This window comes from Centruroides sculpturatus, unplaced genomic scaffold (genome assembly GCF_000671375.1).
Source record: "Centruroides sculpturatus isolate CEXI.00-Female unplaced genomic scaffold, Cexi_2.0 scaffold977, whole genome shotgun sequence".
Lineage (NCBI taxonomy): Eukaryota > Metazoa > Arthropoda > Arachnida > Scorpiones > Buthidae > Centruroides > Centruroides sculpturatus.
This window is the reverse complement of record NW_019385249.1, coordinates 47,911-64,679: the sequence shown is the minus strand read 5'-3', so window position 1 is coordinate 64,679 and position 16,769 is coordinate 47,911. Positions and strand designations below refer to the sequence as shown.

General features: G+C 31.1%; 1 protein-coding gene across 1 annotated transcript in view; it reads right to left on the bottom strand.

Annotated features, from left to right (window-relative positions):
* LOC111636712 (histone-lysine N-methyltransferase 2C-like) overlaps positions 1-16,769 on the bottom strand; it is a 211,817-nt gene that overhangs the window by 155,328 nt on the left and 39,720 nt on the right. The window contains exon 6 of the mRNA XM_023382016.1: positions 1,195-1,359. Coding sequence (XP_023237784.1) covers positions 1,195-1,359 — 165 coding nt within the window. The remainder of the gene's footprint in view (positions 1-1,194; positions 1,360-16,769) is intronic.

The following is a 16,769-nucleotide window of genomic DNA, read 5'->3' as shown; positions in this document are numbered from 1 at the left end:
AAAAATGGCTGGCTTTAAACACCATAATAATAATTTAATAATAATAGTTTAATAATAATAATTATTATTATTTTTTGTTTCTAAATGAATTTTTGTTCCTCTTGTCTTCTACAATTCTACTGCTTTTGCCTTCCACCACCCCATTTTAGTCTTCTATCATCCCCAAGGAAGCAGTAACACCCACATTAGGAATCACTACACTAAATCAACACTTGATCAATATTTCTTTTGTCAATATACAATTTATAATCATTTATGCTGTATCTACTTGGAGAAATACCTATATAAAACCATTTAGTTATTAATTTATTATATACTTTTATGCAAACAGAAGTAATGTTTATTTAATTGGTTTCTAATATTAATGCAAACTGGAGCTAGTGTACAATTGTACTTTTATTAATAAAATTTAATTGAACTGAATTATTTGGGAAAATGTTGAATCTTACTATTAAATAAATTTAATTATAATATATGCAAATTTTACTTTTAGTTAACAAGCTCTTTATACCAATTCCCCGGTAGCAATTCAAGGCAAATTTTTATCACATTTTAAGTAAAAAAGCTGAATGTTGTGATAGATTTTTATTTTGTAAATATTTTAATAGCTTTAATTATCCTTTTTTCTTTTATTAAACACTTCGTCTCATACTTCTAGAAATCCATTGTGATTTTTTTTCCTACATATTAAGTTAAGTATTTCTTTGCAGTTTTTATTAAATCCTTCATGTATACAGAATCTTATCTTCACTTATCAAGTTTAAATTTTAAGTACTTCTACAAAAACTTGTTTTTTTTCAGCACACAAATAATCATTGCCACAGTTTTTTTTATCTTTTACTTTTTAGGGCTAATTAATATGCTACATTTTGTTTACACATAGAGGAGTTGGCAATCAATAATGTTTTTCATGTGCTTCACCAATGTATACTTGTAAATAAAAATAAAATATATTGTTAAGTGTATAAGGATTTTAAAACTTTTTCTTATTATAATCTCTATAAACAAAAGTAAAACTGGTTAAAGACTACATAAGATTTTAATAAATGTTTTTGTTACAAAACAACATTTATTAATATTTAAAAAATTAATCAATAATAATTTTATAAAATAATATATTTAATACATTTAAACTGAACAGATTATTTTACCAATATATGAATAAATCAAGATATTTAATTTCACATTACTTACAGCTCTATGTGGTGAATGAGAAGCTCCTAATGGAGAGGTTTGCATTCCCACCATTACAGGATGAACTTGACCAGGAGATCCTACTCCTATTTGTTGTTGTCTTTTTTGTTGTTTCATTCTATATTCTTGTAAAAGCATACTGTGTTGGCGCGTTTGTTTCCTTACCTATTTAATAAAAAAAGCATTTATAGGTAATCTATTAATTTAATATAATTTATATTGAAACTTGTAAAATAATATTTAGTCTACAGATAGGTAGATCATTACTTCAGAAAAATTTTTAAATTATAATTGTTAATTAACCCAGTAAAACTGACAACAAATATACTATTTTCATCTGATAGCAGATAACAAGTACAGTAATACCCCGACTTACGCTACCACGGAGTTACGCGATTTTCAATCTCGTCGATTCGTCTTTTGTTTGGGCGCCATGCAATTCTTGCTTACTCACTCCCCAAACACTATTGTTCAGCTTACATGTTCGGACGTATAGCTACAATTTACTTTATGTTATTTATTTCTGTGTTTGTTATATCTACGGAGACTCGAGAGATTCTACTATGTCATCCAAATGAAGTAGAACTGATTCTTCTGCATCAAACAAGAAAACAAAATCTTTATCTTTGGAATGTAAAGTTAACATTATTAAAGACTGCGATACAAAAATGAATATTTGTGAATTGGCAAAGAAGTTTGATCTACCGGAATCGACGGTCAGAACAATTATAAAAGGTAAAGAAAAAATTTCTCGAAGCTGCGAAAAATGCTCAATCTTTTGATTCAAGCATCATTCGCAAATGTCACGGTATTACCGCTGAGATGGAAACAATGTTAAAATTATGGTGTGATAATCAAGTTAATGTGAAAATATAATTTGTTATAGATATGTATCATCTAAGATTTTATTAAACATTTTTTTCTAAATTATAGGTTTTCTTTAGTCTCAGACCCCAATTAAAAATTATTTGTATGTATTTATATGGAAAATTATACCCCAACTTATGCAAATTCGACTTACGCGGTTATCGCTCGGTCCCACCTATCGCGTAAGTTCGGGGTATTATTGTACCACTATCTGAAAACAAGTTTCTCCTTCAATTGTCATAGCTCTTTGAACAAAACTGTGAGGATCGTAGGTCCGACTTTATGCAAATTTCAGAAAATTCATAAGCCTATTTATCCATTGCAATCTTAAAGAAAACATCACACAGGAAATGGATTGAATGACATCCTTTTCTATCAACAACCAGGAAAGAATTAAACAACCCAGTGTTAAAGGAGGAGAAAGTCAATTGTCGACTTGTGAATAGAAGAAAGCATACAAGACTCAGACCAAATATGGTAATGACAGCTGAATGTAAGTGATGTTATAGCATCATCAAATGGGATCCATGACCTCACACCTGCAGATTCGTCATTACAATCACCTTATGAGTTTTCCCAGGCTAAATCAATAAAAGGGAGGCGAGAACTCAAGTAGTGGTGGACTACATCAGATGCCATATACAGGCCATACATCATACATCTCCAGCCACCCTGTTCCAGCAGATATCTTCACACTTGCCATAGCCAGTCTGAAATATCCCAAGACGCCATATGGAACAGACTCCTTCCAAGTCTCCCTCCTTGCTATTATCATAGATGATGATGGCTTGAATCACCTTATAAAAAAAAAACATTGATCAAGGCTCACCCTCCATAAATACAGAGAACCACATCTGTTTCTGAGGTATTTCTGTAAACTCTCTCTCAAGAGTGAATAGCAGATAGAATGCAAACAGAGCATATAGATATTTAGTCATGTCACATTAGATGTATATTCTGTATTTCTGTGTACGCTTAGATTTAGAAGTTTATATTAAACTTATATTTTTATTCGTTAACCTGGCTACCTGTCGCTATCAAACCTGGGACACTTTTCAACTTATTCACTGACCTCCCCACTTGATAATTTAAGACCCTCCTATTTCAAACCATCCAGTGATCCCGAGACAGGTTTTGCCAACCTGAGGCCAAAGAAGGCTTAGGAACCCCCTACCAATGACGTAATCTCACAAAACCCTTCATAAGAGCTGTCCATAAATTACGTAATATAGATAAGAGCAGGCAAGTATGGAGCTAATTATTACAGTTTGATACATTAAAAGGAAGTGGGAAATGTTTAAAAAATATTGATATTATGTAATGCTAGAGCAAAAACCATGGGTAACAGAATGATTCATTTTTGTGTCCAAAGGGTTAAATAATAAACTGTACTGTTTTTGTCACTACTTTGTATGTTATATATGTAATTAATAAAATAATTTAATTACATTTGACAACAAAAAAAATGTTTTTGAATGTTTCCTTTATTTCATGAGTGAAATCTTACTAATTTTGGGGTGAGAAAATTGAATATGACAAAGAAAAATTTTTATTAGCTCTAGTTTCTGTGGTATANACTTGACAACAAAAAAAATGTTTTTGAATGTTTCCTTTATTTCATGAGTGAAATCTTACTAATTTTGGGGTGAGAAAATTGAATATGACAAAGAAAAATTTTTATTAGCTCTAGTTTCTGTGGTATACAATAGATGATTTTAACAGCATAAGAGAAAACAATACATTTTAATTACATATGCTAACAACATTGAAAGTGCTTTTGAAATTTTTTAAAATTACGGTAACATTCTAAGAGTTCTGAATTAATAGAAGAATACCTGGCAGATGGTTCGGTGTGAAGAGAATCATGTGGTGACTTCATGAGATCGTTTTCTTTTGGCTTGCCTCTTCTGAGTGCGTTCTGGTGCATCCCTACACACAGACCAGCAGTAGTCTGCAAGCATTGCTTCATTCCAATGGCCGTGATGGCTTTGTTCCAATACAGAAATATCCTGGTGGAATCTTTCCCCATGTTCATCACTGACAGCTCCACAACTAGGAGGAAAAAGTCTAGGTGGGAATGGAGAAAATGGATTTTAAGGGACATGTTGCATCCAAGTTGATGATATTTTTCCAGAAGTATTGTCACCAACTGAGTGTAGTTATAGTCTCTTTTGTTGCCTAAGAATCCATGAATAACTCCCTTTAAGGCTTCCCAAGCTTCCTTTTCTTTTCCCTCCAAAACTTGATCAAATGAGGGATCCTTCACAAATTTTCGAATTTGTGACCCAACAAAAATACCTTCCTTAACCTTTGCATCACTCAATCTAGGAAATTTGTCTCTTAAGTACTGAAATGCCTGTCCTTTCTAGTTCATGCCTTTGACAAAAGTTTTCATTAAACTCAGCTTGATGTGAAGGGGTGGAAAAAGATCTTTTGGGTCCATGAGAGGCTCGGCAATGATATTTTTCTTGGTGGAGTCAAGATAACTTGCAGGCCAGTCCGCTTGAATGTAATGTGATTTACTATCCTACTGTTCCACATACATAAAAAGCAACAGTATTTAGTGTACCCCAGTTGCATTCCTAAGAGTACAGCAATGACTTTTAGATTGCCACATATTTTCCACTTGTGCTCAGCATAATTGATTGAGTCAAGCAGGGCTGTCATGTTTGCATATATATATATTCTATAATAGAGTGTAGTTTTATTATATACTGATCTGAGGAGTTTTACAGGAAAAATAGAAATGAAAATTTGAAATAATTGAAGATGCACTACAGTCAACCCCCCTATAACACTGTTGATTATTCCGTTTTATATGAATTCCATGTTGTACGAGTCACTTAGATTTTACAAATAAGTAAGCAGTTCACAGCCTGGCACACATATATTGTAAAATCTAAGTGACTCGTACGACATGGAATTCATATAAAACGGAATAATCAACAGTGTTATGGGGGGGTCGACTATAAATAAGAATGGAACGATCTCGCTTAGATGGATAGTTTTTTCAAAAATTTAGAGTTCACTTTGTATTGATTTTATTAGTATATGGCAAATAAAGTGACCCCTATTTAGAAGTTACAAACACGAAGAAAACACGGGAAACTCCACGTGGTCAGCCAGTTGTTCAGACTCAAACCCACCACCACTACTAGTGTTTAGAGTTTTTATCCACTTTTTCACTGCTAGACATTGCATTTAATAATAAAATACGTTGAAAGATTTTACAGCAATTTATTAATTAGATAGATGATCTTCATAAAGAGAAAACCAGTTGAATATATTCTTAATTATTGCCAGAATTTATCATAATTTTCAAAACATATTAAAGAGATTACATTAATAATCTCTATTTGTTTAGTTAAATCCATACCCATTAAATTCCTTTACAAATTGCCATTTGTCATCTGTAGCAACTGAATCCCATTACATTTAATGAATGACTAATATGTCTTATACATTGTTTAATTATGTGCCATCTCGGCAATTATCTGCCATGCCGATAGTCCATTATATTTCAAAGAACAAAAATCCTTCTTCCTTTCCAAGATATACAATAAATGAAAGACGATAAAAAGTAATTTCGAACATGTCAGCTCCGACCCCGAAGACAATACTCGGATTACTCCGGTATCGGAATAATCACCGTCCGGTCTTACATAAAGAAAAATTAAATTAATTTATCGTTTTAATTTTATTTTTTAAATTTAAATAATTTTATCGTATAAAATATTAAATTTTTTTTTAATTTTTTTTTTACGAAACCAGCCGATAGTCGGGAAGAAAATTTACACAAACATTCCGTCGTTTTCGTCCGACAGGTGGCGTAGACGGAATGTAAACAGAAAGAGGAAGGTGGACGACGACATGCCGCATTTTATGTCCGTCGGCGAGTGATGTCCACCGTTCGGTGCTACGTACGAAACTTCTGAAAGGGTAAGTACCAAATTCGATTTATCATCTCGGATCAAAAGAGAAGCGGTAGAAGATCGATCGGTAAAGACAATTGTAGGACTTCGGTAGTGTTTAAAGGGGATCGATGAAGAGAGAGCGATCGACCTACGTTCTTAGAAAGAGCGGTCGAGGTCGAAGACCGTCGGATCTAGCTTATAAACGAGTCGAGCCATCTTTTTTTTTTTTATTATTATCATTTCAGTCGCCGCCGTCGACCGGACCTGTTATCGTCGAAGATGGCCACCTTGACGGAAAACGTCGTCCTGGCTCGTACCAGAGCTCAAGATCTGAAGAGCGTCAGGAAACTTAATTGTTGGTGTGTATTTTTTTCCCCCTTTTGTAATTCGTTTTCTTTTAAAATCTACCACCGAAGTCGATCGCATCGATTTTTTTTTTTTTTATATAAATTTAAAGTGACGAACGTGTCTTGTCACTTTCTCCCGCGAGAAATGTTCGATTTCACCCGCGTACCAGCTCGTGACATTTAGCAGAAGAACGATTTTAGCCATCCGAAAATGGCCTTTTTTAATATTTAAAACAGTAAATTTCACCGAATGAAAAGTTAATACGGGTGAAAAGTAACGTAGGTGAGTGTTGTAACGGGTTACGTTTAAAAATCCGTACGTCCTAATTGGTAAAACCCGTATAAATTACAACGTCTCGGTTCTTTTTTTTTAACCCGTATACGGGTAAATCAGAAGAGCGTGTTTAAAAATCTATAAAACTCTTTAACTGTCAGCAAGAATTGATTACTTTCGAGGATTTTTCCTACTGCATTATGTCTAAAAAAGAAACGTTACTGCAGCTTTCCAACGTTGGTAATGCCAAAAAAAACTTTCTTGACCATTTAATTTTATTTTTTGGTTGCAGTTTTTCGTTTCCCGGATGGTCCCCGAGGGTTTAAATTTGAAATTTATATATTTAAAAAAATTTTAAAATTCNTCTATAATAGAGTGTAGTTTTATTATATGCTGATCTGAGGAGTTTTACAGGAAAAACGCCAACAAAAATTTGAAATAATTGAAGATGCACTATTTTGTAATGAAACATTTTTTTACAAATTTTACTATAAAACCTTTCTCATATATTTTGTATTATTTAGATTACGTCAATCATTTTAAATTATAATTTAAAATGAATAAAAGTTTTAAATCTTTCGCAGACCATATTTTAGCTTTTGTGGACCACTGGTTAGGAACCACTGCTCCAAAGCAAGAGCTAATCGGTCATTTTAATAGTGATTTTTGAATTCAGCAGATGGAAATACATAAGAATATGCTAATTTTGAGCCCAAAACAAAATCATTGTTGTCCAGTGTTATCAGTACACCAGCTGTATATTATTCCTTAGTACAATTAAGGAGATTGATTAAAAATGTGTGTTATGTAATTTTTGGAGGGGTTATGTGCAAAAATGTTACAGAGCATTACAGGAGATGAAATGGTAGTTAAAAGGTACGAAAATAGCATTATGTAATTTAAAATTAAATTAAAAGTAAACAAATTATTTTAATAATTTACATTATTCTTTACATAGGAAAATGATAAAGTTTAGAAAAATCTTCTATGGTATTTTATGTTGCATTTTATAAAATATACAATATAAAATAGATTTAAAATAAACTTTTTTATATTAATTATATTATTTTAAACATATTTTCATTATAATATTCTGTAAAATATGTATTGCATAAACAAGCTTTACAAAATAAACATTTAATGAAGATCCTACTGCTAATAAATCTTTTTATTTTTCTTTTTTTTATGATTAGAAAATGAATTTATCTTCTCTTTTATTTAGATAATTTTCGATATTTTAAAAATTGATATTTAAATGACTGCATGTAAGGAGTCAATTCTGATCCATTCTATTTTATTTGGGGATTATTTTTAGTTTGTTATTCTATTTATTTCGGAGCATTTTATTTCATTATGGATAGACTATTGCACCTCACCCTGGAAAAATTCAAAATTAACTCACCTTACTACAACAACTGCTGGCAGTAAATTATAACGTCATCAACCCCAAAATGACAACTCGGGGAGACTTCCACAGGAAGTTAAAAGAATGATCTCCTACTCCCAAATTGTCATCAGAAATGCATAAAACAATTATAAAATTACTTGTAAAGGAGACAATGTGAATTAACAAAACTGATTACTAGAATGAATGAAGTGTTAATGATTAAGTATGTAAATAAGGTTGAGTGGGTGTATGCTTGTAATGACACCCCAACTGCACTATAAGGAGATGAATTGAAGAATCAAAAGAAGTTATGCTAAGGATTGAGTGGGACTGATGAAAGGCTGTAAGGAACCAAGTCCGAGCGTTATTTTTATTTACTTTTATTTTGCTTTTATTATATTTTGTTTGGGGCTTATGTTTAGTTAGGACGAAGATTTCCTCACCCTTAGAAAGTTAAAAAGAGAAGATAAAACCAACTCACTGACAACGAAAAGAAAGCGCCATAGCTAGCAATTGCACTCATGTGCACGCCCTAGTGGCAGATAGTAAGTCTGCACTGAAAAGGGGGGGAAAGACCCTACAGACTTTTAGGGACTTGTTAAACCTTAAAGGAAACATCCCGATAATTGTTCAAGAAAAGACTGTAAAAGGTTAACAAAGTATTGTCAGGAATTAAGCTACCAGATAAACAAGAAAAAAGTGAATGTTATGTGTAAGTATGTAAATGAGGGGAGTGTCTCACTTAGAAACTGGGACGTCACCTCATACTATAAATAGCGTAGCTCAAGTGAAGACGAGAGAGGTGAGCTCCTAAAAGGAATACGCGTTGGTCTGCTAGTAGCAGTGAACGAGGTGTCTAATAGGAAATAGTCCGAGGTGATTGCAGTTTTCGATTTGTGGATCGAGGAATAGGAAAGTCTTGAGTTGAGAAAAAGGTTCCTAGTATAATTGAGGTGACGGTTAGGATTTGTAGTTATAAGAAATTCTGTACCTTAAGTTAAGGATTGATTTTTGTTGGAATTCCAAGGAAAATAGTTCTAAGTTAGAATAAGTTTGGAGTTTTGTCGGGTTGACTTTTGGATTTTATTTGATTGAATAAATTTGTTGTTTGTTATAAATATTGTAAATAGTTATTCCTAGATCTTTATTAAATACTTTTATTGATTTTTGACTAACTTGTCTTTAATTTATTTCAGTGCACGCAAAAAGTCCAGGCCTGGCTAACTAACAAACGCGAACCCACGTAAAGTACCCGTTAGGTANTGAAAAGGGGGGGGAAGACCCTACAGACTTTTAGGGACTTGTTAAACCTTAAAGGAAACATCCCGATAATTGTTCAAGAAAAGACTGTAAAAGGTTAACAAAGTATTGTCGGGAATTAAGCTACCAGATAAACAAGAAAAAAGTGAATGTTATGTGTAAGTATGTAAATGAGGGGAGTGTCTCACTTAGAAACTGGGACGTCACCTCATACTATAAATAGCGTAGCTCAAGTGAAGACGAGAGAGGTGAGCTCCTGAAAGGAATACGCGTTGGTCTGCTAGTAGCAGTGAACGAGGTGTCTAATAGGAAATAGTCCGAGGTGATTGCAGTTTTCGATTTGTGGATCGAGGAATAGGAAAGTCTTGAGTTGAGAAAAAGGTTCCTAGTATAATTGAGGTGACGGTTAGGATTTGTAGTTATAAGAAATTCTGTACCTTAAGTTAAGGATTGATTTTTGTTGGAATTCCAAGGAAAATAGTTCTAAGTTAGAATAAGTTTGGAGTTTTGTCGGGTTGACTTTTGGATTTTATTTGATTGAATAAATTTGTTGTTTGTTATAAATATTGTAAATAGTTATTCCTAGATCTTTATTAAATACTTTTATTGATTTTTGACTAACTTGTCTTTAATTTATTTCAGTGCACGCGAAAAGTCCAGGCCTGGCTAACTAACAAACGCGAACCCACGTAAAGTACCCGTTAGGTACTGGCTCTTTCCGGAACGAAAATCGTTGTAGAGCGATAAGTTAAAAATAGTACTTTACAAGGCTTTCCAGTTCCAGTGACAACAAAGTTTTTTGATGACGGTTAGACAAATTAGTAAGATTCATTGTGCTTTTTTGATACTTTTTCATATTTTGCTTGTCGATTTTTGTGGAGATAGTTCAAAGATAGTTGTAGCTAAATTTGTAAGTCTCCAATTGTTGGGAAAGTTTCGAATATAATCTGTTTTGGTTTTTGATAAATTATCTTTATTTGCAAATTATTCTGTAACATTATTTCTTGATTGTACATATTTGGACTTTTCCTAATAATAAATTTTTTTTGCCTTATGTATAGTAATTTTTTTGGGTTTTGACATTAATAACAATTTTCATTTAATTTATTGCCTGCTCAAAATCCAGGTCTGGCACTTTTGAACCCTTCGTTTATGTAACACACCGTTAGAATATTATCTGAGCTTTAGATTTGATCAAATAAGATGTTACATGCATAATAAGTTCCCTTAATCCAGTTGAAAGATAAAATAAATTGATGAAAATTATGATAAATATTTTAATTCAAAATAATTAAAACAGCCAGCCAGTTATGCCATCCAAACCCCAAGCAAGTCTTTACTTCCAGATGTATTCAAATTTAGATATAACCATTCATGGTATATAATATTGGTCCAATTAATTATCGCAATTGTTTGGCTTAATATCAATTTGTTGGACTTTGGGAGGTTGTTATATATATATGTTTCCATTATATAGTAAACAAATTATTATAAAAATAAAGTCTCTATAACAGGATCACAACTCAGTTTCTTGTACTTATCTTCAGTCTGTTCACAATCACAACAAAGTAGATTAATGTTTTAATAAACATTTTGATCATAAGAAATTAAAGATAAAAAAATATAAATAAAGTTAACTTTTTTAAGACTAAATTTCATTAATTAATTAATTAAAAGCAAAATTTAGTCCATGCAAATAAATTTTGAAGCTATGATTTATATTTATCTTTCTATTTTCTAAACTTATGATGTTTGTGTATCATATTAAATTAAAATTCAAAATGCTACGTTTGTTTTGACAAAAAAGTACCATATTAAAATTCTTCAATTATAATGTTAAATAAACAACCTTATTATCAATTATACAACTTATATTAAAATTTATGACAAAATGAATTTCACAATTAAATAAACATTTGTTCTGTAATAAAGCAGGTAATAAAAATTAAATTTTAAATTACTTCTCTACAAAACTCATCCCAAACAAGGTATATTTACCAATGTTCTATAAGTTTGTAAGTACTCATGATAAAATTCCATATAAACAATAAAACTATTTACATAATACAGGTACCCCTTGTATAACATGGTAGCTATGTTCCAAAAAGTTCTGTGTTACACAAAACTGTGCTGTACAAAACAAAGGTCTAATAGTCATGAAAGTCATAGGGCTAATTAGGTTCCAAAAGTTAACAAAAGTATACTATTCTTTTTTGTTACTAAGAGAAATATGTTTGGTTCAAGTCCTTTAAATCCTCTTTCACTCCAATCAGGAACTAAACAGTAGGTGATTTGAAAAACAAAAAACTTCATAAAATTGACCAATAAACACTATTAAAAAAATACACATTAAAAATGATCTTGATGTTGACCTTTCATTTTAGGATTCAATTTCTACAAAACATTAAAAAGATTTTCGTAAACTTGCAATCTGATGAAATTCTAAAATTGAAACTTCTACAAAGATTCTTCACCAGGGGGAGGCTACAATAATCTACATTTACCAGCACATTTTCCTCAGTAGATATAAAGCCCAAAAATTTCCAAGTGGTAAGGATGGAAAGATAAACGAAGATGTCTGTAAAATCTGCCAGTTCCAATTTTAACTTTGTAATTTTAATTAAATATTTTTCTGTTTTTTATTAAAGGAATGTTTTTAAACTTGACAGCCAAGCAGCTCAGGTCAAGTCATCAATTAGGTATTCTGGAACACAAGAAGTGAATAAATGATGGTTATCAATTTTGGACAGACTACGTCTTCAAATTAATTTTCATTAAAAAGTTGTTAAAATTTACACATCATCATCCACGTCATATAATTGCACTTATTAACTAAAGTCCTCTGGTGGATTTTTTGGCAAATAAGGATCATCTGTGTAATCATACATCATCCCATGATTTTAATGTGTATTTTTTTTAATAGTGTTTATCAATCAATTTTATGAAGTTTTTGCTTCAAACTGCCTACTGTTTAGTTCTTGATTGGAGTGAAAGAGGATTTAAATGTCTTGAACATTGTTCATATTGTCTTGATTTTTAATAATGAAAATAATTCTTGGCTTATGTATGATTATAGAAATATGTTTATTAAAGCAATCAATAATTAACTAACAATCACAATTAAAAGTACTGCATTACACATTAATATTAATTTTAGTTAAATGAAAGCATTTTCTTTTTACAAAGTATTGTTGTCTGAGCATTTTTATCAATCTTGATCAGAAATATCAGTAACATCTTCATTTTTTATTTCTATCATTTAGAATTTTTTATGTATGACAAAATAAAAATATGCTATTCATTGAAAATTTGTTCTAGCAGTTCAGGTTTGTTCAATCAAGTACCAAGCAATTTTTTTCCCTAGGATTTGTGTTCAAATACCAAATTGTTTGAATTGAGAACAGTTTGAGTACTGAGATAACACTATATTTTGTTTGTCATTTTTTACAAATGATTACTTTACCTATGGCTAAAAAATGTTTAATAACACATAACTTATAACGGTTAAATAAACTTTACTAAATACGAAGAATAATCTATAAGAACAAAACCCAGTGACAGTTATAAAGACTAAAGTCTGAAAGCAACAATATTGTGAGAGACTGGACCTAATGAGTTTTGAGAGAAAATTCGTTTTTCATCTTTCGAAAAATTTTCCCATTTTTATTACCGGAGAATGATTGTATATCTCTCTCTCTCTGGAATCATTTCCTTTCCCAGAAAACTCACTGAATGTGTCACTGAAAACTAATAGAAAAAATTCCTGATGGGTGAAAAAGGATAACATGATTTGGAGGTGTAAAAAGTAGTGACTCAAGGACAAGGGAGTTGTTGAGACTTCACAAAAGCATGAATCAAGTGTCCCGAAAAAAGGTATCATATCCAGGATTTCATACTCTGTGTTGTTTGACAGCTTCAAACTCCCCGTATTATTTTATCCTTCAATTTTCCTTAGTTTGACCACCATTCTAGGAAAAGAAAAATTAACGCCTCCCCAACCACTCCAACTGACCAAGCAACAACAACCGACAAATGTCCAAACAAATCAGAAAGATCCGGAATCTGCACTATTATGTGCAATAAATGTTTATATACCAACTCATGGTTTCTTGTAAACTCTCTCGCTCTCGCGATCGTTATTTGATATCATAAAACTATGTATTCTCCTTTTTGTTGAATTAAATCGATTATTTTAATTGTTAACCTTGGATTCATGTGATTCACTTCTGATCCGTCTCTCAATCCTTCTCCATCCCAAATCCGACTGCCCACACACATGACCACTCGCGCAAATTCCAAATTTGCGTCCATTAAGGTTTCTGTGTCTATTCTGAAGACACACTGGTGTCAGTCCTGACGAGACTTTGAAGAGGTGCCACCCCTCTGGGTCACAATATCAACATATGATAGATAGGAAAGCTAGGACAAGGAAAAAAATTGTACTATCAGTTTTCATTAAAGTAAACCTGATGAAAGATAGAAAACGAGCTGAAAATTTCAATATTCTAAAATCCATGAGCAAATTTGAGTCAACATGCATGGTTACTTGAATAAAAAAAATATCAAATAATGGAGTTTGCACTTAAAAATTGTGAACTTTTGTTTGGGGATTTTCCAAATTCTTGAAACATGTTAGAACAATACCATGTTGTAGAAGTGCCATGCTGTATGAGAGATACCTGTATTAATCAAATTTTATAATAATATAAGTCTTCACGACTTGTGTATGTGTTAGGAAACTAATTCAAAACTATAATATGAAAGGAAAATATTCATAGATTTTCTTCTCAATGTAATCTATGCCCAGATAAGCAAATGTTATAAAGTAGCATGCTGTGCTGTAATATAAACCTTTCTCACGTCTGCATATTTCTAATATAGTATGCATATGCAATAAAGCTTAAAGAGTATTTAAGACAATAATTTGCCTCTTTTCAACAAAAAAAAATCAAATATGTATTTTTCAATATCCTAAAATATATTTCTTGTAATCTGTTTTGTTTGCAGCCCATATAAACTTAAACCTTGTTTATTTGACCCATGTTAGCCTTTGAGTTTGACATGTTTAATTGCTATAGGATATTTCCAGTAGTTGTTCCAGTACTTGATATGAATAACAATAAAGACCTAATGCTACACTTGGAAGTCCACAATATTAATGTGACAAGTCAATTAAGTGCCATCAAGTTGTAACATTGCCAAACTCCTTGATCTAGTACTTATTCTCTTTTCATTTGATCACTGAATATAATCTAAACTTAACTACTGGTATTACTATACAAAAATCTTCATAATAATTAAAACAAAAATTCTAGCAACAAGTTGCATAACTTTCCTGGCTTTTATGAGATTTTATTTTAAAAATAACATTTGTATTATTAATCAAAATAAATAAAAAAAAATTGTATGTATGTGCACCATTTGTTATGATATTTTGTTATAAGAACATTATATAATTTTAATTATTATAAAATAGCAAATGACTTAATTTTGAGAGTAGAGACGAGTTTTATAAAACACACAAAATTTTTTTGCCATTTTTTTTCCTTTTTCACTTTTTTCAATTCAGGAGGTCTTAAAACATAAAGATTTTATAAAAGAACTCTGACAGCCGAATGCAGAGACAGAGTTTATGTTAAACGACATTTATCAACAGAACGGATATTAGCTGGCATTGGCTATAAATATTGGCTGGCTAAACTGTGGTTTAAAATATGTTGCAAAGACAACGATCATCTATTTCATATCTATTTGTCCTCTAAACGAACTTCGGCAAAACATTGGCTGTTACTTTCTTCGCCATTACTCCCGTTTTAAAAGTCATTCGGCCAATCAGGTTATTCATTTGTGACGTCAGAAAAGATTGCCAGCTATATTCCGAAAGCTTCCAGAACATAAAAACTTAAGGCCATCAACAACCATTGTTCAGCAATTAATGACAATCCTTTTCCATTTTGACATTTAATTTCGTCACCAATATGGTTTAAAATATGAACAAATCCATATTTAGAAAATTTATACCAAATTTGAAAATCTTCTTTGGAATAGATTTTTAAGGAATTATTTTGACATTGTATTGTATTATTGTCTCCCTTCATAACTGTCAAAATGAATAATTTTAAATATTTTATTACTATTACATTTTTTTATTTCTATAAAAACATTTTGGTAATTATTAAAATTGTCTCGTTTGTTTAACAGAACTTTCTGACTAGGGGATTAACTACAATGATCCTGAAATGCATTAATGTTTTATAACGAGATAATACTTGAATTGTAAATAAATGCATCCGATTTAAATTAATTGTAGTTTTAAGTCTTCACCCATTTGAATATTGGAATTGGAACATTTAAAAGAAATTTAAAGTATTTAATTTTGTTATTTTTGCTCCAAGCATTTAATTAATGAATAATTTTGTTGATTTGTACCATTTACAACATTTATCAAAGGAACGATATCCATTTTTATCTAAACTTTTCCACGAACAAAGCTACCACTCAAATTAAAAAACCCTCTAAACTTGCTGTGTATGAGTCTAGGAAGTAGGTCAAATAACTTGTTTCTAATCATTGTCTACATTGTGGCAAGTGAGAAACACCATCTCTGCAATGAAATTTTTCTGAACAGTAATCTACCCAATCTGTAAACCACCGTTGGCCTCTAAACGTTGTCTCTGCAATCAGCTGTGAGGGTCAAATTTGACATGATTCCAATACTTTCCGTTGTTATGTATACATAAAGGCCAGGAAAGTAAAACAATAAAAGTATTCTTCTTTCTATGTTAAAATTATTAATTGTGAAATGACAATGATCAATTTGACAGAGTTAGGATTAAGATATCATATTTGCATTCTTAATATTTATTATAAATTTAAAGTATTTTATGCTTAATGAATGCAACTGTTCATGGATAGGTTTTATATTTTCAAATATTTCATCTTTCAAAATATTTTTAGATATTTATAATTTAAATGAAATAAATATTCTACTTATTAAAAAATAAAATCTATACCTGATCCAACTGCTTCTGTAATGTTGATTGTTCTTGACTAATTCTTGCAAGCTCTGACGCATCATGATCAGCTAATTCTTGATTATTTTTACGAAGTTGGCGTTGTTTCGCATTAAGTGCTTTTTTTAATTTTCTTAGTTTTCCAACTTCTGTTTCTAAATATTTTTGATGTCCATTTAAAATGTTTTGTTGCTGAAGTAACCACTGTTCATATTTTGCCTGCTGTTGTCTTTCCTGTTCTGTAACTGGTTCAGAAGGTGGCATCGGCGGTGGTGGTATTGAAGACATAGGAAAAGGAGGTCTTGCAATAGCTATTGCATTACCAATTAAACCTAGAAAATTAAAATATGTATATATTTTTAACCATTATATATTAACCAATCTTGAAAAATAAGTCAAAAACTATGGGAAAAACGTATTTGATTAAATATTTATCTTTTCTATTCATGCTACGTCTTCTAACCAAGTAAAATTATTTCAACTAACTTTCATTGTATTATGAGATTTAATAAA